Source organism: Vigna angularis, chromosome 3 (assembly GCF_016808095.1).
Source record: "Vigna angularis cultivar LongXiaoDou No.4 chromosome 3, ASM1680809v1, whole genome shotgun sequence".
NCBI classification, from domain to species: domain Eukaryota; kingdom Viridiplantae; phylum Streptophyta; class Magnoliopsida; order Fabales; family Fabaceae; genus Vigna; species Vigna angularis.
The window spans coordinates 12,405,939-12,420,398 of NC_068972.1; the positions used below are offsets into that span (position 1 = coordinate 12,405,939).

General features: G+C 32.6%; 3 protein-coding genes across 3 annotated transcripts; 2 read left to right on the plus strand and 1 right to left on the minus strand.

Moving 5' to 3' along the window:
* Positions 1 to 2,930: 2,930 nt before the first annotated feature.
* On the plus strand, positions 2,931 to 5,024 carry LOC108325086 (plastid-lipid-associated protein 6, chloroplastic). The gene is made up of 4 exons (XM_017558091.2): positions 2,931 to 3,294; positions 3,385 to 3,621; positions 4,277 to 4,403; positions 4,564 to 5,024. The coding sequence occupies exons 1-4, from the start codon at positions 3,070 to 3,072 to the stop codon at positions 4,776 to 4,778; spliced, it is 804 nt and encodes a 267-aa protein (XP_017413580.1). The 5' UTR covers positions 2,931 to 3,069; the 3' UTR covers positions 4,779 to 5,024.
* Positions 5,025 to 6,921: 1,897 nt separating this feature from the next.
* Positions 6,922 to 10,494, plus strand: LOC108324299 (kinesin-like protein KIN-10A). The gene is made up of 5 exons (XM_017557214.1): positions 6,922 to 7,786; positions 8,422 to 8,577; positions 8,662 to 8,769; positions 8,849 to 8,959; positions 9,070 to 10,494. Exons 1-5 carry the CDS (start codon positions 7,106 to 7,108, stop codon positions 10,327 to 10,329), a joined length of 2,316 nt encoding a protein of 771 aa, XP_017412703.1. The 5' UTR covers positions 6,922 to 7,105; the 3' UTR covers positions 10,330 to 10,494.
* A 179-nt stretch (positions 10,495 to 10,673) lies between these two features.
* Positions 10,674 to 12,441, minus strand: LOC108325726 (CRIB domain-containing protein RIC10). The gene is made up of 5 exons (XM_017558821.2): positions 12,163 to 12,441; positions 11,915 to 12,094; positions 11,664 to 11,767; positions 11,507 to 11,579; positions 10,674 to 11,395 (listed from the first exon to the last, which is right to left on the minus strand). The coding sequence occupies exons 2-5, from the start codon at positions 11,997 to 11,999 to the stop codon at positions 10,941 to 10,943; spliced, it is 717 nt and encodes a 238-aa protein (XP_017414310.2). The 5' UTR covers positions 12,000 to 12,094; positions 12,163 to 12,441; the 3' UTR covers positions 10,674 to 10,940.
* Between the last annotated feature and the right edge of the window lie 2,019 nt (positions 12,442 to 14,460).

Genomic DNA, 14,460 nt, shown 5'->3' on the forward strand with positions numbered 1-14,460 from the left:
TCTTTAGATTCGTTAGCGTACGTAAAATAGCCCCTAATGCCATGTTTTTAAATCAATGTCCTAATATATAAAGTTATAAATTTCACGTCCTAATCATAAGTTAGATTTAAAATTGATTTTAAGATAATATAAAATCATTCCAAGTTTACTTTACATCATTTATTATTTATTGTATTTACCGTATCGAAATATTATTAAATTATTTGTTAATATTTAATATCATACAGAAAATATATGTCTCTATAAATTTAAATTTACAGTATATAAACTTCTGTTAAACTTTAAATCTAAGAATGAATTGTTTTATTATATTATACATGATATATACATTTTCCTCGTTAAGAGTTAGAAGACTTGAGAGTTTTATTAGATTTATGATCTAGTCGAATCAACATACTATCAAAGAATGGTTTTTTTACAGTATGGGCCAATTAGATTTTGAAATTACAGATATGCAGTAGCATGATCAATAATTTTGAAGAACCAAAATAATATACTTAAAATTTATATATTTAATTATTATTATTAATACAATAAAAGTTAATTTATATTATTAATATAATAAAAATTAATATATAATTTAATATATATTTTTTAAAAAAAGTTTCAGATTAAAAAATATTTTATCATAATCAAATAAAAAATTACTAGTATAAAAAACCTTTTTATACAAATTAAAAACAACTTTATACACCAATTTCAAAATCAATACAGATAAAAACAGTACAGAATGTTTATGTTTTCTATATCAATTTTAGAATAGATATAAAAATTTCACTTTTTAATATCAGTTAATTAAAGTCACACCCGGTATAATAACTTAAAGCTATTTTTTTCTTCTCTTTAATATGAATACAACATTTTTTTAGGCACATTGACCATAAATCTAGAACAAAACTAAAAAATCAAAAACAGTTATTCACTTATTGAAATACTTATTTAATAAAGTCACAATTAAAAATTGATCATTAAAAAATACATACGTTACTTTTTGTTTCGGTTTTCCGTAAAAGTTGAATATACAAAAGACTGATGAGATAAAAAATTAATGCTAACTATTAAATAAGTATTTCAATATTAAGTGAGAAGAGAGAATTACCTTTTTCTTGGATAGCGGTAGAGAACAAATGAGAAATGAAAACAAAAATAATAAATTTTATTTAGCTTCTTTTTTCTTAAAAAATAAAAGAAAACAATAAAATTTGTGGGAAACTTAAAAGACAATGAAAAAGAAAATAAAAAGTATCTTAATCATTTCTTTTATTTTTTATCATATTTAATTTTATGTTTTATTAACATTAAATGTTGTGATTTATATTAATTTTTATCAAGTTTTAATATATATATATATATATATAATATAAAAATAAAAATTGAGAGAGGAGGAACAAAAAAGAACTTAGACTAATAATCCAAAAACACATTTATAGAATTACAACAGAACAAGAAAAACAATCAAACTTCCTAAGGTCACTGATAAAATCGAGATAATCTAACTTATATACTTATCATCAATAGATCTTACAATGACATGGTAGAATTCTCTCATTAGGAATAAGTATCTTTATCATTTCAATCATATACAACTTTATTTTAAATCATTATACCAAAACAATTAGTAAAATTACATGAAAAAACAAAACAAAAAGAAAAACTACAGTAAGAAATGGTGTCTTGTGGTACAAGAAGGGCACCCAACACTCGCAACTTAGGGACTCATTATCAAGTGAGCGTCCAATGGTGTCATATAGTGTCCAATGTCAAAGACCGTTGGAGCTCACTAGAAGATGAGCTCTGAATGATGACCAAGTGTCTAACAATATGAACCCCTAGAGTTGATTGTGAATTGAGCGCTATCGATGAAACCGTAGCGTCTGATGCCTAGAACTCTCTATGTTTGATTTCAAAGCTGACATTCAATGCCTTGCCCACCTCGTCCAACGCCATCTCAAAAAATATCAAGGACTGTGAACATCTCAATTTGCTCAATTAGTACTCTTTCCACTTCAAAAGTTTAATTCTTGATATCAAATCAACTTTCAAGTGTACCAACAATTCTCAATTGTTCAAACCCTAATTCTCATCTTCAATTTTTCCTAGTTTCATACAACAATCATTCATGCACATCGATATCTAACTTATAATTCATTCAAAAATATTTTATCCACATAAATTTTACATATCATATCAATTCAACAACTAAACAAAATATCATATAATTAAATAAACAAAATATCATATAATTAAATAATTCAAAGTTATAGTTCTCAACCATTATCACAAGACAAAAATGAATTTATTTATTTGAGAAATTAATTGATTAGGAATTTTACTCTTGACACTAGAAATGTAACAGTATATTTGAATCTTAAAAAATTGGAGTTAGAATTATAGGAAAAGGAAACAAAGATTCTAGAGAAAGTTATGAAGATAAAGATAGTTTATAAAATGATTTTGTTTATAATAGAATTCTATTTATACCTAACGTCATTTAACAGTAAAATGTTAAAAAATTTATTTTATAAATTCTATTACTATTCTTAATCATTTTCTAGATTCCCATATAAAATATTTCAGAGTTTTATGTTTAAAGACATATTAGTATACACCTTCAAATATTATTTATTATAATAATAATTTTACACACACACACATATATATATATATATATATATATATATATATATATATTATTACAAGTATTTATTACAGAATTTGTTTTTATTACAAATGTTTATCGAATGATCAACAATATTCAAGTTTTTTTAATTTAGTTTATTCTCTGTTTTAATTTCTTATTTTTCCGTTATTTTTTTAAGTATGCATTGTATAACTAGTGGCTTAATTTTTAATAAACATTTAAAATAAAGAAATAAAAAAAAGCATACGTAAAGCATTACGTGGCGCTGAAAGGCGACCATAGAAAAATTCACACCTCTTCCTGTCGCCGTGTTCCATTGAGAGTCCGTTGTTCTGTCTTTCTCACTCAAATCTCAGTCACATACTCACCTCCTGCAAAAATCTCTTCCAAATTCCACACTTTCCCATTCCCAAACCCACCCTTTCTTCATGGCTTCCCTCAACCTTCTTCCCCACCCTCCACCCTCTTCTTTTTCCTCTTCTTCCTTTCACAGGCTCCGATGCAACACCCTTCTTCTCGCGCCAAAACCTTTTCAGCGCAGACCTTCTTTTCTAGTCAAATCTGCTGTAGGTGTGGCTGAACCTGCTGCATATTCTTCTGGCTACGCCGGGGACACTTCTGATTCCATCTCCTCTCTGAAGCTCAATCTGCTGGTGAGTGCTGCCCTTTTACAGCATCTTATGATTCTGATTTTCGTTATGGTTATGTTTCTTATGCTTGAGTTGAGCATTAAATAAGTGCAGAGCGCTGTTTCTGGGCTGAATAGAGGTCTTGCTGCTAGTGAAGATGATCTGCGAAAGGCTGATGGTGCGGCTAAGGAACTTGAGGCTGCTGGGGGACTTGTGGATCTTTCCGTTGGTCTTGATAAATTGCAAGGAAGATGGAAACTCATATATAGCAGTGCATTCTCATCTCGAACTCTAGGTGGTAGTCGCCCTGGACCTCCCATTGGAAGACTCCTTCCCATAACTCTTGGACAGGTTTGTTCAGTTCCCAACCACATATGCTACTATTGTGGTTTCATTGCTTCTCGTATAGAACAGGGAACCTTTCAAGTTAAAAATGACACACAATTATTCTGATAAAACCCTTTGTCCCTCAAATTCTTAGTGTCAATTGTCAGTGTAATGATATAATTTTTGTGCTGACTGCGCTCTCTTTTCTTTTTTTCCTTGAAGAAATGTATCAATTTTGACTCAAACCCAAATTCTAGTCTAAGAGGTGGGGGTTGCTCCTGTTTATATCCATTATTTTTGCCTTATCTCTATGTCAATGTGAGGCCTAACACTGTACTTCCTCTTACCCGAGGATGTCTTGAATGGACTTTACAGTTTGAATACCCATCACTAGGATAGACATTTCTGAATTTACTTATGGCTCAATTCAACCCCAAAATTTATGCCAGTATAGGGTTACCCCCATTTATATACATTTTTTTTGGTTAATCTCTTGTGGGGATCTCTAACAAAGATTGAGCAAGATGTTAGATTATATCAAATTATGATATATTTTTCTTATTTGTTTTCTTGTTTGTGCTGTGCATCTGCTTTTGTTTACAATCTCCGCAAGTTTTTTCTAATTACTAGTTATGTTATGCATAATATTTACAGCATTCATTTTTTTTTGTGTTGATAGGTTTTTCAACGAATTGACATCTTAAGCAAAGATTTTGATAACATAGTGGAGCTTCAGTTGGGTGCTCCATGGCCACTACCACCCCTTGAAGTAACAGCCACATTGGCTCACAAATTTGAACTTATAGGTTGGTTTTATTTTTCATGCTTTCGTTTATTATCTCTGTATATTTGTTGCAAGTTTTTCATGATTGCTTTCTACCAGTTGCCATATATGAGAATTGTTGTGTTGTTGTATTGTACAGTCTTAAGAGCTTTTCATGTTTTGTGGTTTTGCAAATGTGCCAGGATCTTCAAAGGTAAAGATAGTATTTGAGAAAACCACTGTGAAGACAACTGGGAATTTACAACAGGTGCCACAATTAGAGGTACCTCGAATTCCGGATGCATTGAGGCCTTCTTCCAATACAGGAAGTGGTGAATTTGAAGTTACATATCTTGACTCAGATACCCGCATCACAAGAGGGGACCGAGGCGAGCTAAGGGTCTTTGTGATTTCTTGAGTTTCTTCTGAATTCAACCTGAGTTTTTCATCTTCTTGCCCTTTTTTTCTTTATTCTTGATAGTATTTATTAATAGTTTCCCAACATTGTAAACAAGAATATATGGACGGAAGTAAACCCCACTGTAACATGTATTTACGGATGGAACTAAACCCTTCTACGTAGTTCCAAGGAAACACGGTACTTTATGTTTAAATGTAATATATTTCTTTCTTAAATTAAAAAATCCAGCTTAGATGTTAAGAATCATGGAGTATGCATTTAATTATTTATATTAATATTGGTTGTTATGTGATTCCTTGAATTCATTACAATTTGCATATCATTTTTTTTTTGTATAAGAACGAGATTTTGGATGATGTTAAGAATATTAAAGTGAAGGTTGATGATGAAGATAAGATTTTGCTTCTTCTTAATGCATTGTCTAAAATGTCTAAGCACTTGTGTTTGGGAAGGAACAAGTTATTACTATGAATGAGGTTCAAATCTAAATGAGGACAATTAAGAAGTTATAATTGGATGAATTCCAAAAAGTTTAAATCATAAGCAGATAAAATATAGTTGGTGTTATAATTAACACAAGAGATATTACTAATATGAAAAATTGTACAAAGAAGAAAGAAATAAGAGAGGAAGAAGATATGCATTTTTTCTTCTGATAATTTGTAGACATTATGGTTTTGTCTGATAATAACGAGTATGAAAGGATGTTGATGACATCGATTTCAAATACACAGAGGAGTTGAATCATGGACTTAGATTGCGCTTATCACAAGTTTCTTATAAAAGAGTTATTTTAAACCTTAAAATTAAAGGAAGAGGGTGCACTTCTTCTAGGAAACAATAAAACCTGTAAATTAAATTAAATATGTTTAACGACTAGGAGAAGTTGTAAGATGTAAGGCATGTTTCATAATTCATTTCAGTTAACATGTTTGATCTTTTGCAAAGATGGACTCAATTGTTAAAGAAGTAAAAAGAAATGGTCTTAACATTTTTTATGACTCAATTGGGATTATTCCTGCTTCCATGACTAGTGAGATCATGGGAGATAGTTAAATTCATTTTAAAATCATTATAATTTTTTTAATTAATAGACTTGTAGTGATTATTAATACAATTATTTTTCTTAATCAAAATGGTTTCATTGATAAAAAGAGTGTTAAAAATTGTATCTATACACATTTTTTTAATATATATTTTATATAATGACAAATGACTGAGATTTTGCTATATTAACATAAATAAGATAACGAGTTTATTCAAAAATAATATTTTGCTCACTATATTCCAAACTGTGTTTATTAATTAATTTAAACTTTTAGTTGAACAGCTAATTTTATATATTAGTATTTTTTTTATCAAAAATAATATATAATAGAATATTTTATACACATATTTTCTATTTTATTTTATCTTTAATAATATTTTAAAAATTTGATGTTCCAGACCTTAAAATTATTATTATTATTATTATTATGTAACTTATATAACAATGAAGAAAAAATATTGAAGGTAAACTACTTCACTGTTAATCTATAATAGAATAATTTTTTTTCATGCAAATCTACGTTATCACTTTACAATAAAATTATTTATTTTAATTTATATTAAACATTACATATGAGATATAAAAAATAATATTACTTATATTTTTATTTAAATAAGTATATAAAATTAAAACTGATATAAATATTAAATTTAACTTAACAAAATAAATAGTATAGTAAAAAATTCAGACTAACGGTAGCGCGTATGTTTTCCTAATTACCCATAAAATTATTAAATATTTTCAAAAACTGTTTTCTTAATTTTACACGAATTATTTGGTCATTGTTTATAACTTCGCCCGAGCTACAACAATACATGTTACTTTATTTAAAGTGGTTGCAGTTTAAAATGTAACATTGAGCAAAAAAAATTCAAATCCATATTCATCATCCCTATTTGAAATCATTATCAATACAATTAAGAAAGAATTGTAATTACAAAAATAATCTGCCATAAAATAGTAAATGCAAAAATAAGGGTTTATTTTATGTCATTTCCATTTTGTCCCGTGAAAAGATAAATTGAAAGACATATAGACGTTGTAAACTGTAACGGCTACATTTTGTTTGAAATTTCAAAACCCTCAGTTTTTTCTTCTTTCTCTACCGAATATTTTCATTTTCTTCGTCTCCTTATTCTACCTCTTCTTGCGGTATTCTTTCTTGTTTGGGTTACAAAATTGGATCGCAGATTCAACCCGAGAAGTCAATTCAATCTTTCTTCTCAATTCTTTCTTCTCAGTCCAATCTTTATTTCTCACAGTCAAATTTTCCACTATGGCTCCAACCCCTTCTTCCAAACAAAACTACCCCACCCAGATGAAGACTCCACAGTCCAAGCACCGTCTCAATTTCCATGGCCCCAAATCAGCACTGCAAATGCACCCTTCTCCCAACCCGAATTGTGCTGCAAACAAGGAACCCCCTCCTGAACACCCAATTGAAGTAGTTGCCAGAATCCGTGACTACCCAGATCGAAAGGATAAGCCTTTATCTGTTCTTCAAACCAGTTCCAACTTGAGTTCTATCCGGGTTCGAGCTGATTTTGGGTACCGAGATTTCACCCTTGATGGGGTTTCTGTGTCTGAGGAAGAGGACCTGGATGTGTTCTATAAAAAGTTTGTGGAGTCGAGGATCAATGGAGTTAAGCTTGGGGACAAGTGCACCATCATGATGTATGGACCAACCGGTTCTGGGAAGAGTCACACAATGTTTGGGTGCTCGAAGCAGGCAGGGATTGTGTATAGGTCTCTTAGGGACATTCTTGGGGATGGGGATAATGCAGATGGAGATTCTAGGGGTGATTCAAGAGAAGAGCATCTCGGGTTGGGGACTTTTGTTCAAGTCACTGTTTTGGAGATTTACAATGAGGAGATTTATGATCTGTTGTCCACCAATGGAGGAGGTGGAGGGGGAGGATTTGGATTTGGCTGGCCTAAGGGGGGTAGTGCTTCAAAGGTAATATAATCCATGTTACTTCGTCACTTTCTTTGGCTCTTGTGTCTGCAGGTTTTTGTGATCCTGATTTTATCTGAGAACTGTGACTTGTCTTTAGGATTTCTACTTGGGTTGCTTTCATTGTATACTCATGAAATTTTCATGTTGTTACTTTTGAAAAATGTGGCTCATTTGTTGTACGAAATTGGCTGGCTAAATATTTCATTTTTCGCTTATATGTTGTCAATTTTTGGTGGGCTGTGTTTGTGTTTGCTACTCTCTAAAGAACGGCTTTTGAAACTTTTCTTACCACAGAAAAAAGTTTCGGTTGTTGGTATTCTTTTTCCAAAAAAAAAAAATCATTCTTGACCGGAAAAACATGGTGTCTAACATTTGTAACACTTTTTTTATGTTCCCTTTCAAAGCATAAGGAACTGATTGCCTAATGGAATTTAATTTCGTATTGTAACTCATTAAAACAGTGGTATTATCCGCATAACGAAACGTCTACCAGTTTTTGTTTTCCATAGTAAAATTGTCTGTCATTGACAGATGTTAGTCTTGGAAGTATTAGCTGAACATTTGCTCTTTGATTTTATTGTCTGTGACTAACATATGGACGGCGTACTTTCTTTCTTTTCCTTTTGTACTTGTAGGTGAAACTTGAAGTGATGGGGAAAAAGGCCAAGAATGCTACCTATATATCTGGAAATGAAGCAGGGAAGATCTCAAAAGAAATTCAGAAAGTGGAGAAGCGGAGGATTGTTAAAAGCACACTTTGTAATGATAGAAGCTCCAGAAGTCACTGCATGGTATGCTTGCTTTTAGGGAAGGTTTTGATAAAAGTTTTTCAGCCTTTTTTTGGCAATTGATGACGTATCTTCTATTTTGATCAGGTAATCCTTGATGTCCCAACTGTGGGAGGGCGACTAATGCTCGTAGACATGGCAGGATCAGAAAATATTGAACAAGCTGGTCAAATTGGATTTGAGGCCAAAATGCAGGTAACCTTTTTGCCGTTTTGATTTTCTTTTCTGAATCATTAGTTCTCTGCTGATTATTCTACTGTCAATGAAAGTTTAGACTGCAAAAATCAATCAAGGAAATATAGCGCTGAAGAGAGTGGTGGAGTCCATTGCAAATGGTGATTCGCATGTACCATTTAGGGACAGCAAACTTACCATGCTTCTGCAGGTAAATATTATCGTCTTTCTTTTCTAATTCAGTGAAATGTAGATTCATGTTCTGTTATTCGAAGTTATATTGATGCCTTGCGAGTTTTTCTTCTACTTTTCCTTTTTAAGGATTCCTTTGAAGATGATAAGTCAAAAATTCTAATGATACTGTGTGCAAGTCCCGATCCTAAGGAGATACACAAGACAATCTCTACACTTGAATATGGGGCAAAAGCAAAATGCATAGTCCGTGGTCCTCATACTCCAGTGAAGGATGAGGAATCCTCTTCTGCTGTCATTTTGGGATCAAGAATTGCTGCAATGGATGAATTTATCTTGAAGCTACAAATGGAAAACAAACAAAGAGAGAAAGAGCGTAACGAAGCGCACAAAAAGCTTTTGAAGAAAGAAGAAGAAATTGCTGCATTAAGAAATAAATTGAACCAGGCAGAAGGAAAAGGAACTCCGCCAAGTGAGGAGGAAATTAACTTGAAGGTAAATGAACGCACTCGGCTTCTAAGACAAGAGTTGGAAAAGAAGTTGGCCGAGTGCCAAAGAATGACCAACGAGTTTGTTGAATTGGAGAGGAAGAGAATGGAGGAGAGGATACTGGAGCAGCAAGAGGAAGTTGAAACTCTGAGAAGGAGATTAGAAGAAATTGAGTTGCAGCTATCTTGTTCAAAGCAAGGGGGGAATTGTGAGGAAAACGAGTCAAAAGATATGGAATCAAGTGGGTTTATGAGAAGGCTATTGCGTGTTTACAAAAGTGAGGAGGATCCTGGAATGGTGAAGTCAATGGATTTGGACATGGATGACCAAGAACCCCTTGGCAGTGAAGTGAACATCGTTGGAGGAGTTATGTGTAGGACTGATTACAATGTTAAGCAAGACTTTTCAAACCTACCTTGTTCAAATACTTTGAATGGTGGAAAAGATGATGCTCATATCTTTGCACCCAACTTTGGCCAGAGGGTATGCCTTAGTACAGTATATGAGGAAGAGGGAGAAGGAGATGAAGACAAAGGGGGTGATGAGGAAGTAGAGAAAGAAGTGATAGAAGAAACCAAGGTATGTAGTGTTGAAAAGCCAAGTGCTGAAGGCTCCTTGGCAATATTAAATCTGTCGAACACAAGTCCAAAGAAAGACGATTGTTGTATCAATGTGGATGACAAGGATCTTGGGCCCTCTAGACTACTGAGAATTCAAAACATATTCACTCTTTGTGGCAACCAAAGAGAGCTGTCCCAGCACATTGGAACTCCACTTCCCACAAAAAAGAGAACCGGTGAAAATTTCGAGTTTTCTCCTGCCAAGACAATTGACAAGGATTCCGTTTTCAAGATCTCTAACAAGGAGAACTTCGAGCCACAAAATGTTCTGGGAAATTAGCTTCCGATTGTGTTTGTACAACATATGATGTTTCCTCCTGGAAACGTGACTACATTATCTAACCTTAGTATTACTTCTGTCTTTTTGCGGTTTTCATCGGTCTGTAGCTGTGTACAACTTTGTTCTATAAGTAGTATATATATGTCTCCCATTCTTTGTGTTATTTATTATTTGATTTGTAAAGTCAGTTTATAAGCATTTATATGATCTTCCAATGTTTTTTAGGTTCAAAATCAATCGAATTTGATCGCATTCTAAATCAATTCCTATTATTCCTACCCCGATCCATGCAGATGCACAGAGAAGCTAATTTTGCACAAAATACTTTAGTAGATAAGGTTCACTTTATACCAATTTAAAAAATTGTTACATGTTTTGGTAACAATTGAATCCAGAGGATCCAAATAGCCAGTGAGACACTATTACAAAAAAAGGAGGAACTGAACAAAATGAAGATAAAAAGTTGACATTGGTCAGAACACCAAGCAGGATTGGTTATATACTTATGTATGCGTACGTGGTACTTGATATCGGATGATGATTAATTTCTGGCCCCTGAAATCTCTCTCTAAACTGAATCTGCTGCTGGTCCACCGTTTCACTCTGTCTTTCTATTGAGGTCCAGATTCTGAGAAGGAGAATTCAGTTAAGGAACCCCCCTTCGAATGTCTTCGTCCTCGTGGCGCCCTCCTTGACGAACCTTCTTTGTCCTCCGACGACCTCCGAACGGACCCACCATCCTTGTCCTCCGACGACGTCTTCGACTTCCTGCGGGGTTTCGACGCTGTCGGGGGCTTCTCATCTTCCGATGATTGACGGTTCGCCTTTTTAGACGATTCCTGGTTTCGGCGGCTCGGCTTGGATCCCTCCGTCGAGCTCTCTCGGCTGGGAGAACTCATCGTGGATTGGTTCTCAGAAGAGCGAGGCCTTGACTTTCGGCCTCGCTTCCCTTCACCTTTGCTAGTAGCATCACTGTTATTAGCTTTGCTAGTAGCATCACTGTTATTAGCTTTGCTTGTAGCATCACTATTATTATTACCTTTGCTAGTAGCATCACTATTACTACCTGCATTATCCACCATTACCATCGTATCATCAGTTACTGATCAATAATATATCTCAATTTACTACTTGGCCATTCCAATACTACATAATATGAAATTATTAACGATCCAACCTTCAGGTGTAGCCTTGACGGGGTTCACCACTGTTCCAGACGAACCTTCTGATGATTCTTTGAACTCAGTTAGCTGCACAATTTCACGTTAGTTAATCCAATTTTTCATAGGAGATTGATTATTTTGCGGAATTGAAGCAGAGAAAGGAGAATGTACCCAGCTTGGTTGGCTTGCTTTAGCGTTTTCCGCTCCAATGTGTGCCAGATGCTTTACGTCTGTTGGAAACCCAATCTCTATCTGCTGCTTTTCATCCTCTTCATCTGCAATCAATTTTATTCTTCGTGTGTTTAACAATGATAAGGAAAATCGAATCTACGACCTTATATTATCTTTTGAACAGAACAATTTGGGGAAGTTATCGATAAACTTAAGCCTTCATATTTGATAGGAGAGAAGAATGTGGTTACCAAATATTTGGGATATGTATCTGAGTCCTTTGAGGAGGCCTTTCACCTGGCCTTTCACCTGGCCTTTCACCGCGCCCGACGACATTATTGGAGCCTTTAGATCTATCTTTGCACCTCAAAAGTTTAACCTCAAAATGTATTATAGTTCTCCCGCTTCTCAATGGAACCAGCTACAAATCTCTGAAACCAAAGACCAAACCATAAATCTTCGTTTTTTACCATCGATCTATTTCGTTAGAAAAAGGTACCTGATCACCTCCCGGTAAAATGTTTGCTAGAATCAATCGTTCGTATGATGCCTTCTCTGAGTTTGGCAATGAAGAACGAATGAATGTTCAAGACATAGAAAAAAATGTTTTGGAAGGTTTTCCTGTTCTTGATTGGATGTTATCGAGCATCCAACCGAAGAAGAGAAAGACTTCAGGTTGGAAAACTCAAAACTGTAGAATGGTGGCACTTGATTTTGATCTACCGCCCCCCCTGATGGTGGTTAGGCAAATCAAAACCAGTAGCTCAACATATTTTTTGATGCAAGGCCAGACATGTTACGTTGTAATTTTCATCTCCATGTCCTAAATTTGGCATAAATCTATAATACCTGTTTTTAGTTCAACTGCGACAATGACGGATTCAAAACCATAATCGTATGGCGTTTGTCACTTTGGTGAACCTTAATTAAATTAAATACAAAACTATTAACTAAGATTCGGAGAACATTGGGGGTTGTTTTTCATTTCTGTTCTCTTTGGCTTTCTTTCCTTTCCCCCTGCTAAAAAAACGAACAAAGCAGAATCGTAGGGAGTTTCCGACAGCCATTTTTTTCCAATTATAGTAAATATGATCCTTTTGGTTTCATTTATCATTAATTTGTGTTTTATTTCAGATCTCCCAACTTTTTTTAAAACATGATGGAATGGATGGGTGTGCATTTGATTACATAACTCATCTAATAGAATTTATTTCATGCAGCAAAGTTGATTATGATTTTAATAATAAGAATACGTTTAGAGGAGTTTGTTTTGATAAGCTACTAAGGGTATAGCCTGTCTAGGTTGAGATTCTTTTCATTTAATAATAAAAAAAACATTTTATTTCCATGAAGCAAACTTGAAATCATTAAAAATATTTATGAGCTTTAATCCTATTTTTTCTTTTCATTTTTATTTAAATTCCTAAAAATTAACAACTCTCTACTTCAAAAAGTTAAAACATGCTTGTCTGTAAACTTAAAAATCAAAATTTCAATATTAAAGTATTTTTTAGGCTTTACTAAACGGGGTAGAAATGCTTGTTAAAATAAACTGAAAAAATTATAATTGATTCTTTTAAACCTAAATAATTTTTTATGAACTATTTCACGTCCCATCCAAGATTTTACGTCATTAACGGGACGACATCAAAAAGAGACGGTGGATAGTGGTATTTATCATGTTCCCTATGAACTTTTATATAATAAGATATAATTTTTTATTGAAATAAAAATATGTAGTTTTAAAAAGTTAAAATTATATTTAAGTCTTTTTAATTTAAATATTTTTAATCGATTTTATGTTATTTAACTTTATTTCATTAATTGAATAAAATTTACGTTTTTTTTTACTACTTTGTCCTTCATCCATAGATATAATAGGTATTGATTTTAATGAAATTCATTTTTAAATCCGTGAATATAATAAAATGTCTGTTTAAATTAATTTTGACCATCAATTTCATCTACACTTGGGGTCAAGACAATTCCAGTCATGTAGACCGATACCATCCAAGATTTTTTTTAAGTAAAGCTACTCTTAATTAACTAACATCAAATATTAATTAGATGATTAAAAATGTTGGACTAACTAATATAGGTTTAGGTAAAAATCCACTAAAAATAATATAAATAGGTATTATTCATGAGCTAAAAAGGTGTCCATATGAAACAAGTTCAAAAGGGAAAGAGTGAGAGGATCCCAAAACCTGAATAGCAAGGCGTGGAGTCTATTATTGTGCTAATAAGTACATGGAGACATGTTTTATAAGAGGAATTAATTATCAATTACAGTCAAATGAACCCTTGAACTCTATAGAAGAACTTATCAAATCAGATAAAATTGTAGACACAAGCATAACACTCATCGGCATTTTTTACTTGTTTTGGTCTATGTGACAATACAATTGGGAAAGAAGAAAAAGCGATAAACACAACTATCAAAGCTTCTCCTTGTTTGATTGTTTGATAGCATAATGAAATAGGACAACAGAAAAATGTTTTTTTTTCTTCTGTAGAACACGAGAGCACGAACGTAAACACATTTTTTTCTTTTTCTTTATGCATATTTCCCATTACAAATTTGTATTATTTTTTCTTTCAAAAGATTATTTTTTCTTTCATGACTTTATAATCAACTAAAAAAATGGAAAGAAAGCTCAATATTTATTTATTTTTTCCTCTTAATCCAAACAATAAAATAAGTCCATAATTTTTTTACCACTTTCTTCTCCACTGCCAAACAATAATTTACTTTGGACTATATATGGTTTACAAAGAAATTGAAATACAAAAAATA

Bases quoted from the DNA above. Each gene is read 5' to 3' on its own strand.
- LOC108325086 (XM_017558091.2), top strand. From the start codon at position 3,070: ATGGCTTCCCTCAACCTTCTTCCCCACCCTCCACCCTCTTCTTTTTCC. The intron at 3,622-4,276 runs GTTTGTTCAGTT...TTGTGTTGATAG, and splicing joins TTCCCATAACTCTTGGACAG to GTTTTTCAACGAATTGACAT. The intron at 4,404-4,563 runs GTTGGTTTTATT...CAAATGTGCCAG, and splicing joins TCACAAATTTGAACTTATAG to GATCTTCAAAGGTAAAGATA.
- LOC108324299 (XM_017557214.1), top strand. From the start codon at position 7,106: ATGGCTCCAACCCCTTCTTCCAAACAAAACTACCCCACCCAGATGAAG. The intron at 8,578-8,661 runs GTATGCTTGCTT...TATTTTGATCAG, and splicing joins GCTCCAGAAGTCACTGCATG to GTAATCCTTGATGTCCCAAC. The intron at 8,960-9,069 runs GTAAATATTATC...TTCCTTTTTAAG, and splicing joins AACTTACCATGCTTCTGCAG to GATTCCTTTGAAGATGATAA.
- LOC108325726 (XM_017558821.2), bottom strand. From the start codon at position 11,999: ATGTCGTCGGGCGCGGTGAAAGGCCAGGTGAAAGGCCAGGTGAAAGGC. The intron at 11,768-11,914 runs GTAACCACATTC...AATTGATTGCAG, and splicing joins ATACATATCCCAAATATTTG to ATGAAGAGGATGAAAAGCAG. The intron at 11,396-11,506 runs GTTGGATCGTTA...TGGATAATGCAG, and splicing joins CGTCAAGGCTACACCTGAAG to GTAGTAATAGTGATGCTACT.